The sequence below is a fragment of the Phytophthora infestans genome, genomic scaffold (genome assembly GCF_000142945.1).
Source record: "Phytophthora infestans T30-4 supercont1.10 genomic scaffold, whole genome shotgun sequence".
Classification (NCBI taxonomy): domain Eukaryota; phylum Oomycota; class Peronosporomycetes; order Peronosporales; family Peronosporaceae; genus Phytophthora; species Phytophthora infestans.
In genome coordinates, this window is record NW_003303749.1 from 2730352 (window position 1) to 2747083 (window position 16732).

Consider the following 16732-nt stretch of genomic DNA (forward strand, 5'->3'; position numbering starts at 1 on the left):
TCCCTCCGACGGACGCGGCAACATATGAATTTTGGTGTTCGTGTGTCGGCTGAGCAAGATGGTACATCTTGCTCCAGTTCCCATCACTGTTACGGGCGAACAAACCTCACGGTTGTTCGTCGATGGCGTGTTCCGCTATCACGGTCTCCCGGAGACGATTGTCTCGGACCGAGACCCGCGGTTCACTGCTGCGTTTTGGAAAACGCTGTTCCCTTTACTGGGAACTCGTCTGCAGATGTCCACTGCGGACCATCCACAGACAGACGGTCAGACAGCGCGCGTCAATCGAGTACTCTGCGCAGTGCGTGCGCGGCAGCACCACGTACGTGGTCGACGCAGTCTAGTTGCTGAGTTTGCGCTCAACAACGCGGTGCATGCGTTTACGGGGCTCACGCCGTTCTACTTGAACGGCTTCCGCCACCCCAGAGTGCCTCTCACTCTTCGAGGAGACACTGACTCCTCTATTCTAAGTGGGGGAGAGGCTCGGAAAGCCCTTTCCTCCAAGGTCTCGGATGTGAGGCCGGTTTCTCTGCGGAAACAAGCGGAATCCTTTATGGATACCAAACTGAACATTGTCTGCAGGGTCCGCGATGCCATGGCAGCGGCCCAAGATAAACAAAAGGAGTACCCCGACAAACGTAGAAAAGGAAACTTAAGTGTATTTAAAGTGCGGGACTTAGTGTTACTAGACACGAGGAGCCTACCTCTTGACACTGTCAGCTCTGTCGGCAGCAAGAAGCTGAAGCACCGCTTCATCGGACCATTTGCAGTCCTGGCCAGACATGGTGCGTCGTACACCATAGACCTGCCAAAGTCAATGACGACGCACCCGACGTTCTATGTTGGGACGTCTTAAGCGGTACTTTGATCCGCAGGGGGGTTGCTGACTCGCAGACCCACCTTGACCCAGATCCTCGAAGCAAGGGCCGGTCACAGACGTCGACGAGGGCATCGGAGCAGGCACCCAAGCCTCCGTCGGAACGGCAAGGCTGCGGTCAAGACCGTTCGCCGGAGAACGAACGGACCCCGGAGCCATACGCCGAGTACGCTGAGTACGCCGGGTATGCACCATACGCGTACGTCTGGGAGTGTGCCGAAGGCGGCTCCGGACGTGGCAACAGAGCCTCAACCCGTCGGAGCATGCGAAAGGCCTCGTCCAGATCGGACGAAGAGGCCCGGCGATCCACCCGCAGATGCAGGCTCGCGACCTCTCGCTCCACCAGGTCCAGGCGGCCCGCAAGACGAGCGAGCTCGCCCTGATTCCCGGCCTGGGCGGCAGCATCACCACCAGTCCCAAGGCCAAGTGCAATCTCAAGCACGAGGACACGTTGACGGAGGCAGGCAACATCAGGGCCCTGTGTCGGACCCGCAGCCGGAGCACTCGGACGAGAGTGGCGTTCGGGAGCCGCCGAGTACTCGTGCTCGTACGAGGGCACCTCCGTCCCTGCTTGACCGGAATAGAGAAGTCCACTTCCACGTGGAGCGGATCCACCAGGAGCAACGGCGTCGCGGTAAGCGACAGCTCCTCGTGAAGTGGAGGGGTTATGCCCACTCCGAGAACTAGTGGAAGCCGTTTGAACGGCTCCCGATTGACTGCCCGAAGGCTGTCGCAATCTGGGAGCAGAAGCGGCGGCAACTTCATAAGTAGTCCGGGGCTTCTTGCCCGAACGGGGTACGGACGCTGAATACACTCCGTACCCGCGCTCATCGTGAGCGCAGGAAGCCGCACGCTTCAGGATATCCCTTGGCAGCATGAGCGTGCTGACCAAGTGGGCAAACCGAACAAGAAGATCACGCTGGTCCAGGATGCGGGACAGCAACTGATCTTCATGGAGTTCCCGTAACTCCGTGGGTGAGTACTTAAGGGACTCCACCCATGCCCAGAACATGTCCTCCCAGGAACCCCAGGTGGGAGAGTTCATGGACATAACCCAGGGGTATCCCCAAACAGGATAGAGACCACCCCGGGTCTCGGGCTTCTTACGACAAGTCGTGAAGTCATTAAGGGGAATGCGGTGTTGCGCGAGAAGCACACACCGATCAGCCTCCAAGTTGTCGACGAACAACTGTTCTTTCTGAACAAGGGCTCGTTCATAGATGCCCCTAGAAGTGTGGCCGCCCACAACGCCACGAGGAGCGACGAGAAGCTCTAGGACGAGGTCAGCCCCAGAGCTCTCCTCGGGAGGCCTATACCCTCTTGAGTTGATGGCAGCTCCTTGGCTGACGGGTGCCACCACCGAAACCCCACGCACACGCTGGGCAGCTTGAAAATCCTCCTGCTGCTGGTCGAGGTCGTTCGGGACTTCTAGGGGCTCAGAGATAGCACCCTCCGCTTCCTCTTCTTCCCTCTTCTTCCCTCTTCTCCTCCTCTTCATCAGAGGAGTCGAAGAGGCCCCGATGGGAGTGCCAAGTCTCCTTCTCCTCGCGGAGTGGAGACTTAAAAGTTGTACGCTTCTTAGAGAGCTTGGAGCCATCGGCTTTAGAGGCCTTAGCACGCGCAAGACCCTCGGCAAGCGTGAGACGTTTGCGAGGTTTCTCTTCCTCATCGCTGGCAGCTTTGGGGGTACTCTTAGCCTTGATGGCCGGACCCTAGACGTCCTGGGACTGTGATCACCTAGATCACTAGCGAGCGACTGCACGCTGTCGTCCTTGTGCTCAGTGGGCACTGGGTGGGCCCTCCCGTAGAGCCCGCAGGAGCATCGCGCGTGCGCTCGGACTCGGCTTCGTCCTCACTGCCAGAGTCAAACTCATGTTCCACGAACCGAGGGTTCTGACGATTGTCTGAGGCAGAGGGCGACGGCGACGCTTGCTTGTTCGCTTGCTGACAGCCGCGCCACCCGAGGAATCGATCGCCTCGGAGGCCACCTGAGTAGCCTCCTTAAGTGCCGAGCCTTTGCCGTGAGCCTTAGTGTTTTTGGCTTGCGCCTTACCGGCAGCAGCCTTGGACCGTGTCTTAGCACCGCTCTTTGCAGTGCCACGAGACATGGTAAACGGTCGAAGTGGAGACCTAGACGAAGAGCGCACAGGTTGCTGCTCGAGGCTCTAACTGCGAAGTAAGCCTACACCGCGCTCGCGCGGCCAAGTCGATGGATCTTCGACTTTAAGAATAAAAGTTTGTGACGAACACCTCTTCATTCTGATTGGTCGGTAAACCGAACCTAAGTGGGGGAGGATTGAACGGGGTACGTAGCCCTAAGTGTATCCTGGTTACATGAAGTGTGACACGCCATACTTCGGGATATTTGGTACAAGGTACCAAGGTCGTCTAAAGCCAACCATTGGTTGATGACGTTGCATTTCTATAGGTGACCTATAGTTTGTATTAAACCCAAGCTTTAATCTGCCTATAAATATACTCAGTTTACATTCTACCTTAATTAGGTCACTCCTCTCTTTTGAATAAAGAGGGGACCTGTGAACTGCCGTTCACTGAGATTTTTTATACTCTCGGAAGCTAACTTCCTCTAGCGCAAGGTGCTGTGTGACTCCGTCACACTGTGAAAGTTGCACCGGCTCAGCCCGTGAACGCTGCTCCGGGGCAGCCCGTATATGCTCGTCCAGCTCAGCCGGTACAGGATGACCAGTCCTACTTGCCCAGTAAAGCTTAGATTAATTAGGACTGCGAGCTCTATTTAGCTTCACCCCTTCCTGTCCAAAGTTGATGAATTCAAGCTACGTAGTACCATGGTAGCTCACAGCATGTTAACCATCACGTAATGCAATCTTTTGCCGGAATCGTGCTAATACATGTTCTACCACTACTGGCAGAGGTACTACATGTATTCAGTACTAAAAATATTTTTGAACACATCCGAAATTAGAAGCAATCATTCCCCACTGATCGATAGCCAGACATCGTGAGTGGCTAATCAGATATGCGATAGACACTGATCGGAGTCGCTTCGCTAGTGGTTAGCAAAATGTAAAACTGTGTGTATTTGAGAGTCGTTAGAGGCCTCGATCAGTGTGGAGTCGACATTGCAGTTGATTTAAACGTCGAGACGTTTGGCTGTCACTGGACCGGGCCCGATCATTTTCCCCCTCGTTTTTGCTGCGGCGCGGCAGGTGCAAGAGCTTTCCACATCGCTTGTAGGGTCTTGTGCTTGGGGTGGGCCGCAACGTAGGAATCTACTTGTTTTGGAATGTCTTCAACCATCACTCGATCTGGCTCCCAAGAGGCTTCGAGAGGGTCTAGCTCGACCCACTGGACGTTGAGCTCGTAGTTCTCAGGGCCCTTGAGCAGTCGAGCAAGCGCTCGACAAGGTGGCCACCAGCACCATGATGGATGTGAGCGAGGATCTCTTCTGTTACTTTGCGCTGGGAGTCTCGGTAAAGCTTGAGTCTTGACGCGTGGTGGACAGTGATGGTGAACGCCGTTAGCGGGGCAAGCATTCCAATGCGATCCGCTGGCATTGTGTCAGACTGTACTGGGAAACGGGTAGAATATCGGACCAGGATGCAATGGGAAGTTTAAGCTCGCTGAGTAAAGATTTCAATGCCTTCGGTATCAGCCGATTGACGACCTCCACAGTGCCGTTTGCCCACGGGCAGTAGGCCGTGCCGAAGTGGTGCTGCGCACCGAAGAGCTTCGCGAGTCGTGCAATTAGTTGGTTCTTAAAGTGGATACACTCACTGGCGCACAATGCCGAATCTCCTGCACCAGTCGACTAGCGCGATAGCTGCTACGTCCGCGGTAGCAGCCGGACACGTCACCAGCTCCGTGTACCCCGACATCCCATCTTTCAGCACTAGCACATAGTGCATGCCGCTGCCGCTGGCTGGAAGGCTTAAGAAGTCAAAATGTAGAACCTCGTTGGTCTTGGTGGCTTGCAGTGTAGGACCATAGGGACGCGGCTCCCTCGAGCTACCCGTACTCATACAATGTATACACCCATGGACGAGCGCGGCGACGTCTGCTACCAGTGTTCTCCAGCTAAATGTCTTCGTGATGACCGTTGTTGTGGCTTTAATACCACGATGCCCACTTTCCCCAGCGTGCCCGATGACGAAAATCCGCTGCTGGATATCGGTCTCTGTCTTGATGGCGGACTCGAGTGAGCTGTACAACGGGCCCGCAATGTGCGCGTACTGAGGGATGCTGTCGCGCATCCAGTTGGTTGCGCAGAGCAGTTGTTGGAGCTCACTGGCCATAGTTAATGATGGCATGTCCACGAGGCCCTGGATCCGCTCTGGGCAGTGGGTGATGCCCTCAGCCGAAATGATGCGACCGCACCATTTGATACGGGTCGTGAAGAAGCCACATTTTCCTGGGTGAAGCTTGAGCCCATACTTAGCGCTCTTCTCCATCTCTCGATCAAACAGGTCGCACAGCTCCTCTTCGGTCTTAGCGTACCCAAGTAGGTCATCTAACCAGGCCAGCACCCCGTTGTTGATATCTACGTGGAACATCTCTTCTACAGCTTGCGGGCAGATCGCAACTGAGTCACTGGATCCCATCGGCACTCGCTGCGGTGTATACATCCCCCGGTGTGTCATGAAGGTGAAGTACTCCTGGGACTCGGGGTCGAGATGAAGTTGCCAATATCCGCGGAACCAGTCGCAGGAGAGAAAGATTGTGGATCCCTCAACATGGGTGATCACCACGTCAAGATGTGGCATTGGGAAGGGCATCGGCTCCGTACAGGCGTTGACAGCGCGGTCTTCAATAGTCATTCGCAGGTCGCTCACGTGGTTCTTGGGCACCATTTGCGGCGGGGAACACCATCTGGTGCAGTTGTTCTCACGGATCAGCATCGCGTCGAGAAGCTCTTTCACGTTGGCATCTAAGAAGATACGGTGCAACAGCGGGTAGCGCCGCGCTTTGCACTTGACGGGGACTGCTTCAGGCTTAAGGCGGACCTCGAGCGGCGTGACCTTGACGGGAGGGCCCAGCCCGAACTGGACGCGATAGTTGTTGGCGTATTTCTCAAGCGAGGCCTTCATGTGCTTAAGTCCGCGTTCGCTCAAGCCCCGAGCGACTACATCTTTGAGGCCCTTGACAAAGATCGCTTGGACACGCGCGGCCGCCTCAACGTGGGTGACGAACTTGGGGGTGAAAGCGAAGTCCAAAGGCGTCCTGTCGCTGACTGCCGGGTGGTCGTAGCAGGCCTTGTACTGCCGTCGCTGCATTCTGGACAGGGGGGAACTTTCTGCGCGCGATGCTGCAGAGCCCATCGCACTGCCGCCTCCATCATACTCGGGTTGTCGATTGAGCGCTGCAACAAGCAGCGAGTCGGCGAAGTAGCCAAGCCGCTCCGTGATCGGCCTGCCCTTAGTGATGTTCAGGTCAGTGTCGTTCTCGTTGACCCAGCACCGTATGTTGCGCAGCACCAGAGGCCCAGCAGATGTTGCGAGGGTCACCTTCGGCAAGAGGATGTTCCTCTTTGAAAGCGATTAACCGCTTGCCCACGGCCTCGGCGTAGATAGGCAGCGAGACTGCAGCCACTTCAAGCGCCGCTTCACCAATGTCTCCAGCGCCTAAACGTGAGGCCAGAGATTCGTCCCAGCCTGAGTCCAGGAGGGTGGCTTGCACCTCCACACCCTCGATCACGGCGAGGACGTGGCCCGTAGATGCTTACGACGGGGTGATATCGGTGGAAGCAGCACTCGGCGGCACATTTATTTTACGGGAGTAAACGGGGTTTGCCTTTCTTCTCTCGCGCGCCTCGGCAATCAGTCTGTCCGCGTCACCCGGTTGCGCGGAGGGGCAATGACGAACACTGTGGTCGGGTAACCCACACTTGAGGCACGGCAAGCGGGGGCGCTTGAATTCCGTCGTCGTGGTCGTCGTCAGATCCGCGACTGGGCTTGAGCTTGCCACCGGCCTTGGTTTCGCTGGCCGGCTTCTGCCCGCGAACTTCTTCATTCCACTGCATGTACTGGGCCAGCATGGTCGTGACTCACTTGCAGAACGGGACGATCTGCTTCTTCATCTCCTTGTTGCTTTCCATTGTTAGCTGGTGGCGCACGATGTCGCAAAGGCTTGCTGCCTGCAGCGCTTCGAGCAAGTATCGCACGATTTGACGTGGTGCCTTGGCGAACATCTCATTGCCCAAATTGTGGGCATCCAGAATTTTGTACATGTCTGACCGGAGACTATTCATGCGCGATTGCGCTTCCTTTAAAGCCGTACTCATGCGTAGAGACTTCATCGCCTCATCAACGGCGAGGTGGTTGTCTATGCCGACCGGAACTTTAGCCTCCAGAAAGTAGTATATCCACTGCTCGTTGCTGATCGCTTCGGGCGCACATCCAACCTCGAACATGGCAATGCGCCGCCGAGTGTTGCCTTCGATGCATGCGACGACAGGGTCGACAAACGGGCGGTTTGACGGCGTCTGGTAGGCCTCTAACGCCATTGTGTTGGTTTCATACTGACGCATGAGCGACCGACGCTCTTCGGAGGTGCTGCCACGATACGTGGGAGCTGATGGCAGCGCAGGAGCATTGAGAACCGGTGGGAGCACGTCGGTCATGCTCACGTCACTCTGTCCCGCGGGCGAGCTTGGCGATGCGAGCTCGCTTGATAGCGGTTTTAAAATTGGCGCGCTCATGTAGCGCGCTGCCGCGGCGCGATGCGCGGTCTCTGCAGCTTCGTTATCCGTCTGCCCGTTGAGACATTCGAACTCTCGGTTAGATCGGAGAACGAGGTGTGCCTTACCGAGCGGAGGCGCCCCATGTTTGTGGCGGAGTCTTGTCGCTCTCCTTTAACTAAAGCATTCTTTGATCGGAGTTGCTTCGCTAGTGGTTAGCAAAATGTAAAACTGTGTGTATTTTGAGAGTCGTTAGAGGCCTCGATCTGTGTCGAGTCGACATTGCAGTTGATTCAAACGTCGTGACGTCGGGCCGTCACTGGACCGGGCCCGATCAGACACGTACGTGGCAGAAAACTGAAGTTCTACGACAGGATGAGATCCTGCCAGCACTGCTGTACTTGCTGTGATGCCTCAGCACCGCGGATGGCGCGCTCGTCAGTACAGCCATCATCGAACATCAGCTAAATTGCGTGACCGAATTCATTATTTTAGACTTTGCAGTCTTGTGGATACGCTCGGCGGTGAGCAAAAACATGGCGACTGAGACGACGCCACTCCTCCAAAGCCATCGCAGGCCGCAGGAGCAATACGCTCAACACAAGCGACGTATCGCCGGTCTAGCGCTGCTTGGCTTCGTCTTGATGATTGCTGCCGTGCTGACGACGACGAACATCGGCACAAAGACGTATCCGCAGGCAGTTCCCCAGCACCCCACTGCGGTGGCGGAGCCTCACACGGGGTTGAAGCCACTCAATAGCACGAGACATCATCACACGCCGGCTTCCATGTCCAATACACAGGTTCCAGTGCGGGACCGATGAGAGCGAGGCTGGCTACATCACGCTGCCTTACAATGTAGACGACCACCTTTTCTGCTGGTTCTTTGAGTCTCGCAAGGTCCCAGATACCGACCCGTTCATCCTGTGGGTGACCGGCAGCGGATCTGGCGCCTCCAGCCTCACAGCGTTGCTGACCGAAAACGGTCATTGTCGGATAAGCTCAGACGCCACTACAACACTGAGCGCGTACTCGTGGACGTCAGAGGCGAACGTGGTTTGACTAGACCAATATACGAGGGTCAGCTTCTCATAGAGTAGTAAGACTAGAGTAGAACTCAATTCGGAGGACGTCCAGATGAGTGTATACTGGTTCCTACAAGGATTCTTGGATAAACATCCAGAGCTCGAATGAAGAGCTCTGTTCCTTGCTGGAGAGGGGTATGCGTCCCACTACGTCCCGGCAGCAGCACACTACATCCGGAGGGAGAACCTCATCATCAAAAAGGCAAATGCTACAGTTCGTATCAATTTTAAGGGAATCGCTATCGGCGACAGTTTGGTGAACCCTGTTGTCCAGGTACGTATTATAACACAATGAGATCAATGCTAGCTTGCGGTAACTCTGACGATATTGCGCGGGTTTGTAGCTGCCGCATGCACCGGATATGGCTGTCAGCAACTCTTATAACATCTGTTTGATCAAACCTACCGACTTGGCAGCCCTGAAAGAAGCGGCGCTAGTGTGCAACAACTTCTGAATATATGTCAGACAAACATGAGTGTATGTAACGGAGCATCGCGCTGCTGGCCAAGCTCCCAATTAGTGGAAATGGACGACTCGTATAGAAACAAATGCGACATCCGCGAGAAATGCGACTCCCGCGATCCGTCAGGATGCTACAATACGTCCGCTGTCGCGCAATATCCCAGCTCCACTGCTGTTCGAGAGTACCTTAATGTGTCCGAGAAAAAGGACGTCATTGCAACAGCGCGCGCACTACTCCTCCGACCTGATGCAAAACTTTGACGGATACGTCACCGATTTGTTGAATGACGGGTCCGTCCGCGTGCTGATTTACAGCGGAGACGCTGGTTTGGTTTGCAATTGGCTTGGGGGTGAAGCGTGGACAAAGAAACTCAAGTGGAAGAACCAACAGGGGTTTAATGATGCGGAGAAACACAGGTTCCAAGTGGCAGGGGAGACTGAAACAATCGACGCTGGCTCTGTCCGCTCGTACAGCAACCAGTTCACATTCTTTCGCGTCTTCGAGGAAGGTCACATGGTCCCCAAGGACCAAGCAGCAGCTGCACTCGAGATGATCAACCGGTTTATCAGGAACCAAAGCTTGTACCAGACTTCAAATAAAGGTTAAGTGCAATTTCACTTCAACATTGCAAATTGAAGAGGTAATAATGCGTTTTCGTCCAATCAAAACAATACTCAGATCTGGTCCCATGTTCTGTATCATGTTTCTTATCGGACCTATGTATTGTACACAGTTTATCTCAGATAGGTACGAGGTTTAGGGGAGGTCATGCCTGATGTGAAATGACGCAAAAGACCAAAGCGTGGTCAGACAGACTGTTTTATAGACGGCCTAAAACGCCCTCTGGGCTGAGAAAATCACTATTTTGTTGTTCTGTGCAGTTTTGGCATGAGAGTCACGTGCGCATGAGCTAGCAAATTTAACAATGAGACAGAATCGCCACGAACGTCCGAATAATTTGCATCTGTCCGGTAAATTAAGATTGACGGCAGCCAGTTATCAGAGCTGCTATTGCTTATTGGTTAATTATCTGCTAGTAAAAACGTGTAATCTGTAATTGCGTTAGACTACATTTATCGAATGGTTTGCAGCATCTCACGTTCAGTCAATCCGCCGCCGACAGCTCACGTTGGCAGTCAGTCTTACGTTTTTCAACGCAACTACGCTGATCTCCCGTACGGGCTGCACGGTCTTCCAAGCCTCCAGGTCGCCTCTGACCCCCCCCCCCCCTTCCAACGATGTAGCTCAGCTGGGAGAGCGCAAGGTTTCAGCTTTGAACATACCTGTTCAAGTCGAGCCATCGTTGTTGCTTATGCTTGGGCTACAGGCCTTGTTGCGAAGATCAAGTTTCGTGGACAGATCAGATCAGCAAGAAAGGTGACTGCATACGTGTGTTGAGGTCGACCTAGCTTAATGCTGTGAGGAAGGGTGAATGGATTCACATTTAAATGTTTGCTCTACTTACTAACCTCCTCAAGAACGTCCTGCGTGTAGCCAGGAAACGGGTCTTGGAATTGCAGCTGTCTGGAGCAGTTGACAGTGGCGCTGGATCTTGGCATTAAGAGCGCCGACGCAGTGGACCGCTGGAGGTGCTTGAGGACCGCGCTCGATCCGCGAGAGCTAATGCTGTGTTTGCCTTTCAAGGACATGAGTACGGCATATTCGGCGCGCTTCCCCAGCTCCAAAACTCGGTCGCGGTAGTCCGCTGTGGCCTGGCGGAGCACTAAGCCGTCGTCGAGGAACGGCTTCATGTACGCGACTAGCAGCTTGGCTATCGAGCGCTGCTGCTTCGATGCTTCGACGTACCAGCGTGACTCTTGAGCGTACCAGGTAAACCAAGTCGCAAGGTAGGTTGCGGATCCTCTACGCTGTTTTTGCTTAGGTTTGCTCACATCTGTGGCGTCTTCATCTTGAATGCTTCTTATTCGCGTTTCTGTTACAGGTTCACCGTTCAGCTTAGCCTCAAGCAGATCCATACGGGCGTCTTGGTGTTTGGAATTTTTGATAAGGTGTTGAATGACAGAGGCCTGGTGCTCGATGATCTTCTGCTCTTGGCTTGGTTTCATTAGCATGGATGGTGAGGTGAATGCTTCTATGTTGTCTTTACAGGAATGCTGCGCACCTGCAAGATGCGTCGACCAGACTAAGAGGTCCGGAAGCGTACGTCCAGCCTGCGTAACACAGGTCTCGAGTTGTTGCACCGCTGACTGTTGGAATTCAATCCCTTTACGACGGGATTGTGCCTAACGACGGAAGCGGTTAGGACATCCAGAATCTTCCGATTGATGTTGAAGCTATCCGTCTCTAGTTAATAGCAAGCTGCGAACAAGACTCGTTGGAACTCGGCAATCGCGGGAAGCGTGTCTGCGTCAAAGCTGAACAGGTCTTGGAGAGGGACAGCGTCTTCTACTTTGTATTCACTCAATACGTTGGCAATCATGTGGTCTTCTCTACTTGTGTTGAAGATGTAGTTGAACCCTTAGTTTGTGGTGCTTAGGTATCAAGATCCGCGATCAAAGATCCAGCGCGCGGTCATCTTCTCGCAGCCGTTGGCATGTTGGGCCCCACCACGACGGAAATAGTGCGACGTGAGAGCAGCTGACACACCGGCGGCAGGGGCGACTCGATCAAGCACACGGTTGACATGTGCTCAGATTGTCGAGCCCACAGCAGTACGAGGAGGAGGAGGAGCAGGCGTAGCAAGAACAGAGGTCGCCGGTGGTGCGTTTTACGAGTACCACGAGGGGCACGTCAAGGTCGACGTTTACTGCACTTGGTCGGGAAGGTTCCCGATGAGAGCTGGGCACGGTGCTGCTTGGACGGAGAGAGTGAGAGCAGCAGCGAGCAAGGGGCACGTTGCGAAGTCGGCGTCGGGGAAGAGATACAAGGCTAGTTCTTCCGACGTCTTCACACGGACCAAGCGAAGAAAGAAGATACGGGCGAAATATATAGAGATGTTCCGCTTCTTGATCATCGTCAGGTCCGAAGCTCGCCCGAACGGGTACCAGAGCAGACACAGAAGAGCAGCATATTGGTAGTCACGCTCAGAACATGCATTGACATACAAAAACACAGTCATTTTTTTTCAAGCCAGACTTTGTACATGGTGGAGCCTTTGCTAGGAAGCCACCACCATCTATTTTCCTACAAAAACTTATCGAGAGGTTTTTCCATTTTAAGCAGCCGCGATTCTAGCGATGCTCGGTGCTGAGGAAATTGCTCTAGGAGCCAAATTTTGGCTTGACGATAGTACTGCATTGCAGTGTTTCGTGTCAGCAATTTAATCTTCTTTCCTTCACTAAACGCAAGGCACATTCCAAACTTATCCATTACGCACACAAAGCTCTTGGCACTCTCATCCTCCTTAATACATTTCTTTACGTATTCCTCCTCAACATCCTCACCCTTTCAAAACTTGAAAAATGCTGCGACAGCAGTTGCCTTAGCCCGCAATGTGCTGCCAGGTTGCAATTCCTCCAAACCCATCGCGAAGGTCCGATATAGAGGAATATGAAAGTGATACGTCTACCACTTGACAACTGAATGAACATACGCACATTTTAGAGTTTTATTGGACTTGATACGTCCGATCGGGTAGCTTGGATGACTCACCTAAACCTACTACATCCGATTGGTTTAAATCATGGTTTAGATTAACTGTGATTGGCTGGTGATATTTTCTGGCAGGTAATTGGCAGTATATACCCATACAAAATATTAGTATGGCTCTATAAACTATCATACTCATCCATACGTCGGAGTTGACGCCGCTCGTGACTGAGAGCACTGCAATCCCTCGCTCTCCCTGCTCAGCATGCAAACTGCATTCATCTACCAGACGATCGTCTCTACTCGTGATCACTAATGTGGCGCTATTGCTTACGCTCGCGCTCGCGCTCGTGGTACACCAAGATTCATCACTATCAAGTTTGAGGAACCTCAAAGGCACCACGAATAACAATTTCGAGAGACCCCACGACGATTTCTTCTGCGGGATTACGAACCATGAACATTAATCCTTTCGTGCGCCTCTTGTATAGACTGAAGTACACAACTAGAAGTCATTTATATATAAAGGGGGCATTTGTCGCCCTTTTACAAAGTAACGGTACTCCTTTTGAACTATCTCTTGTAACAAATCATCTAAGATAGGATGATGAAGCAATCTGCTACTTTAATTTGACTGAATTCAAGTAATCTTACAAGATTGCGAATCGTACTGTAAATGCTATGTCGCAACATATAGTTGAACTTCCGTTAAAGGGCGTATAATGCGCCATTTAAGCGGCTGATTCCTACTGTTCTTTGCACAACCACTAAAAGGGAGCTTTCTGCGCTCTTTTGCCACGAAAGGGTTAAGTATGCTCGATCGAGTGAGTCGTAGACCTTCTTGAAGTCCAGCAGTAGTTCCGAAGCCCCTCTCTGAGAGAGATCAGTGAGTACCATACTTTGTGCTGCCTCGTACAGGTCTATCGTGTCGTCGATTTGTCTACCAGGAACGAAGCCATTTTGGTTGGGGTGTATGTGATCTGGCAGCGTCATGCTGACTCTACTTGCCAGTATCTTCATCAGGAGCTTATAGTTCGTGTTAAGGAGGGCAATTGGGCGGAAGTTGAGTGCGTTTCGCGAGGATCCCCCTTTTTTGAGGCAGAAGATATCCGCGTCCAGAAATGAAGGCGGGAAGACTCCTGCGCCGTACCAGAGATTAAAAGCTTTTGCCAGAACCGGAATGAGTAGGTTTTCGTAGTCTCGATACCATCCATTGCCCAGCCTATCCGGACCCGGCGCTTTGCCTCGTTCACATTTCTGGAGCGCTGTCCTCACGTCGTCCTCAGTAATTTTTGCAGCGATCGCGGTCTGAGCTGGTGTGGATTGAGCTGGTGTGGATTGGTTCGCTTGGGGAATCCAATTGCCGACCTCCTCTACATTGGGCCAGTCCGCAGCATCTTGCTGTAGAATTGGTGTATATGCGTCCGCCATGGTGTCAGCTATGTCGTGAACTCCTCTCACTGGTGTGCCTGGGATCGGGTCCACACTTTAGACGATACTCTCCTAAAGAAAGAACGTGTAGTTTTGCATGTCTAGTGGGTTGCTTCTTGGAACAAGCGGCGTTGTCCAAGCTCGTTTCTAGTCTGCTTTCACTCGGCAATACCCCGCCGTAAGCGAGCTTCACGAGTCGGCCCCGCTGTTGTGTCCGTCTAGCTGGTCAGTGATTGATTCTACCGTCGGAGGTTGACCCATTTTATCTTGTAGCAGACGGTGTTGCTGACGTACCAATCGGGCCAATTTCTGTTTGAGAGATTGTCTCCTTGATTTACGCCGCTCTCTGATACATAGTCGGGTTCTACGAGCAAATTTACTCTTCAACGCCTCCCACTGCACGCTGGCCTCTACCGCTGAGTACTCATTTTTGCTAAAGCGCTCAGCAAACTCTGTTAGAATATGGGTGGTAACTTCCTTGACTGCGACCTCTAAAATTGAGGTACCGGGTAAATTCGTGGTGGCCGGCGGATTCGGATAGGGTCCTCCGGTGATCTAGCGTGCAGTTTAGTTCCGAGATGATCCAACTTGGCTCCGAGTTGAGCTGTGTGCCAGTCGGCCACCCACGACAGTGTGCAACGTGACATATACCACCGATCTAGCCGTGAGGATATCTCTGTTCCCCCAGCAAGCGTGTAATGATAAGTGTGTGTCTCGAAGTGGTGTCGTAGTAGACCTTCATGTTTCCATTTCGACGGTCGTGCCACTGCGATCGGGTCCAGAAGGCCCCATATATTAAGCAAAGCCCGCAGCGCCGGTGAGCCATGGCCTCCAGATGCGCTGGTGAAGCTGCGGCCAGCCCGTTCATCCAAGGTACAGTTAAAGTCACCTCCAACGAAGAGCAATACCCCAGCAGGAAACTCAATATTTTGCAATGTTTTGTAAAACGTCTTTCTGTGATCGTAAGTGTGAGGTGCGTATACGTTGCAAATAATTGCCGGGGTGGCATCAAGAGTCCCTCTTAACGCCATGAAATTCTGAGTCCATTTATCTTCCGGATAGGGAGTGATGGCCTTAAACGCGCCATACGGGTTTGCCAAGATCGCCACACCACCCCTCCTGTCATCGGCAGGTGTCCAAAAGGAGTAATTCGGTTGTCGTGGGCCCGTCTGAAACCCTCACCTCATCGCAAGAAGTATTTTGTACGCTTCCATCTCTCCGGCCGCGACATGCGTCTCCTGCAACAAGAGCACATCTGAGTTTCCATGGGAGTCCGATGTCCCGAAAGCCGTGAACCAGTTCGATCTCTCCTTTTCTGTCGCACCGAGTCCATTGACATTTTGTGTAATGATCCCTAACGTTTGCTCTTCTGGGTGAAGCTGTTGTTCCGCTAGTTTTGCCGCTCTGGCTGCGTCCTTATCAGCTTTCCTTCTTCTCTTCGTGCGCAATTTCTTGTCTTGCGCAAAATGTTCGTCTAGTGCAGTGGATCGGTCTGTTACTTGTATTGGGTCAAAAAATTTCCGCAAGTCCTGTGTTTTCGCGATGTATCCCCACGTAGTATGTAAAGGTTTTGTGTAGTTTCTTGTAATTGGGTCTGTATTCCCCTTCTCCTCAGATCCAGCACACTGCCCGTTCCAGCTGCTTGGACCGTCGGAGTCGACGTATGCATGGGCAGTGATCGTTCTATGGTGGACAAAGGCGTCAGCGCAGGCTGCTTCCCCTGCGGTGACGTTGCTGGCACTGCGGTGCCTTTATTTTCTGGTGTCCTGTGGGGAGCTCTCGACTTCATCCTCCCTATGAGCTCCCCAGGTTTGCCCCGTCGGGGCTAACGTTGCTGCACTCCAGTCTTGGTGATTCACTATTCCGTGGCATAAACTGCGGATGAATGAGAACTTTTCGTACCATATCAGCCGGGCGACGTGTGGAGCACGCCCCATTGGTGTATATTGTCAGTCACTGACCACGTAGGACATCACGTGAAGAAGGCACCATTCGGTGTGAGGTAGACCTTCCGGTTGTGCCCGACAGTAGCTGTCTAGGATCCTCTGGGCTAACCTCGCCCACCTCTCAGGAGACACAACCAGATCACTGGCTGCGACCGAGTCGTCACCGCACTCCAGATAAGCTGTAAGCCACTCTTCGCAGTACTTTCGGGGGCTAGCGTCAAACGTGTCGTCTCCTGCCAGCCGCTGTATTGCTGCAAGTCGCTCATTGTGGAGCTCAAGCTCTCCCCACTTGATTAGGTGAGCCAGGGCCCAGTTCTTGGCCTCGTGTTCCGGATAAGGTAAGAAAGCAAACAATTGCCGTAGAGCCTGGTGGTCTTTGAGTAGCCATTTTGTGATATCCGTCGGTCGCGATCCGCGTCGCTTAGTGAGAGGGATCTGAAATGTCTCTCTGAAGAGTACACCCCATTTCGAGAAGGCCTCTAGATTCGCCGCAGCTATCAAGTCCGCAAGAGGCACGTCTTCCTCATCCATTGAAACTGACTTCGATGCGCGCAAGAGTCTGAAGTAAGTGTTTTGGACAAGATCACCATAGGCAGGGCGAGCGTAACGTGTAGGCATAGACCAGACTTCGTTCCCGTTAGTCTCATCCTGCTGAGATCCAGTTGAGTAAGCGTCAATCCCGTACGCGGTGTGAATGTGTTGTTCTTCCTGTTGGAGATCTGCGT

The 16732-nt window shown here is 53.1% G+C and overlaps 1 protein-coding gene across 1 annotated transcript; it reads left to right on the forward strand.

Moving 5' to 3' along the window:
• Nucleotides 1-8068: 8068 nt before the first annotated feature.
• PITG_07182 (uncharacterized protein) lies at nt 8069-8594 on the forward strand (the record flags this gene model as incomplete). Its single annotated transcript, XM_002905089.1, has 2 exons — nt 8069-8254; nt 8343-8594. The coding sequence occupies 2 exons, from the start codon at nt 8069-8071 to the stop codon at nt 8592-8594; spliced, it is 438 nt and encodes a 145-aa protein (XP_002905135.1).
• Nucleotides 8595-16732: the final 8138 nt, after the last annotated feature.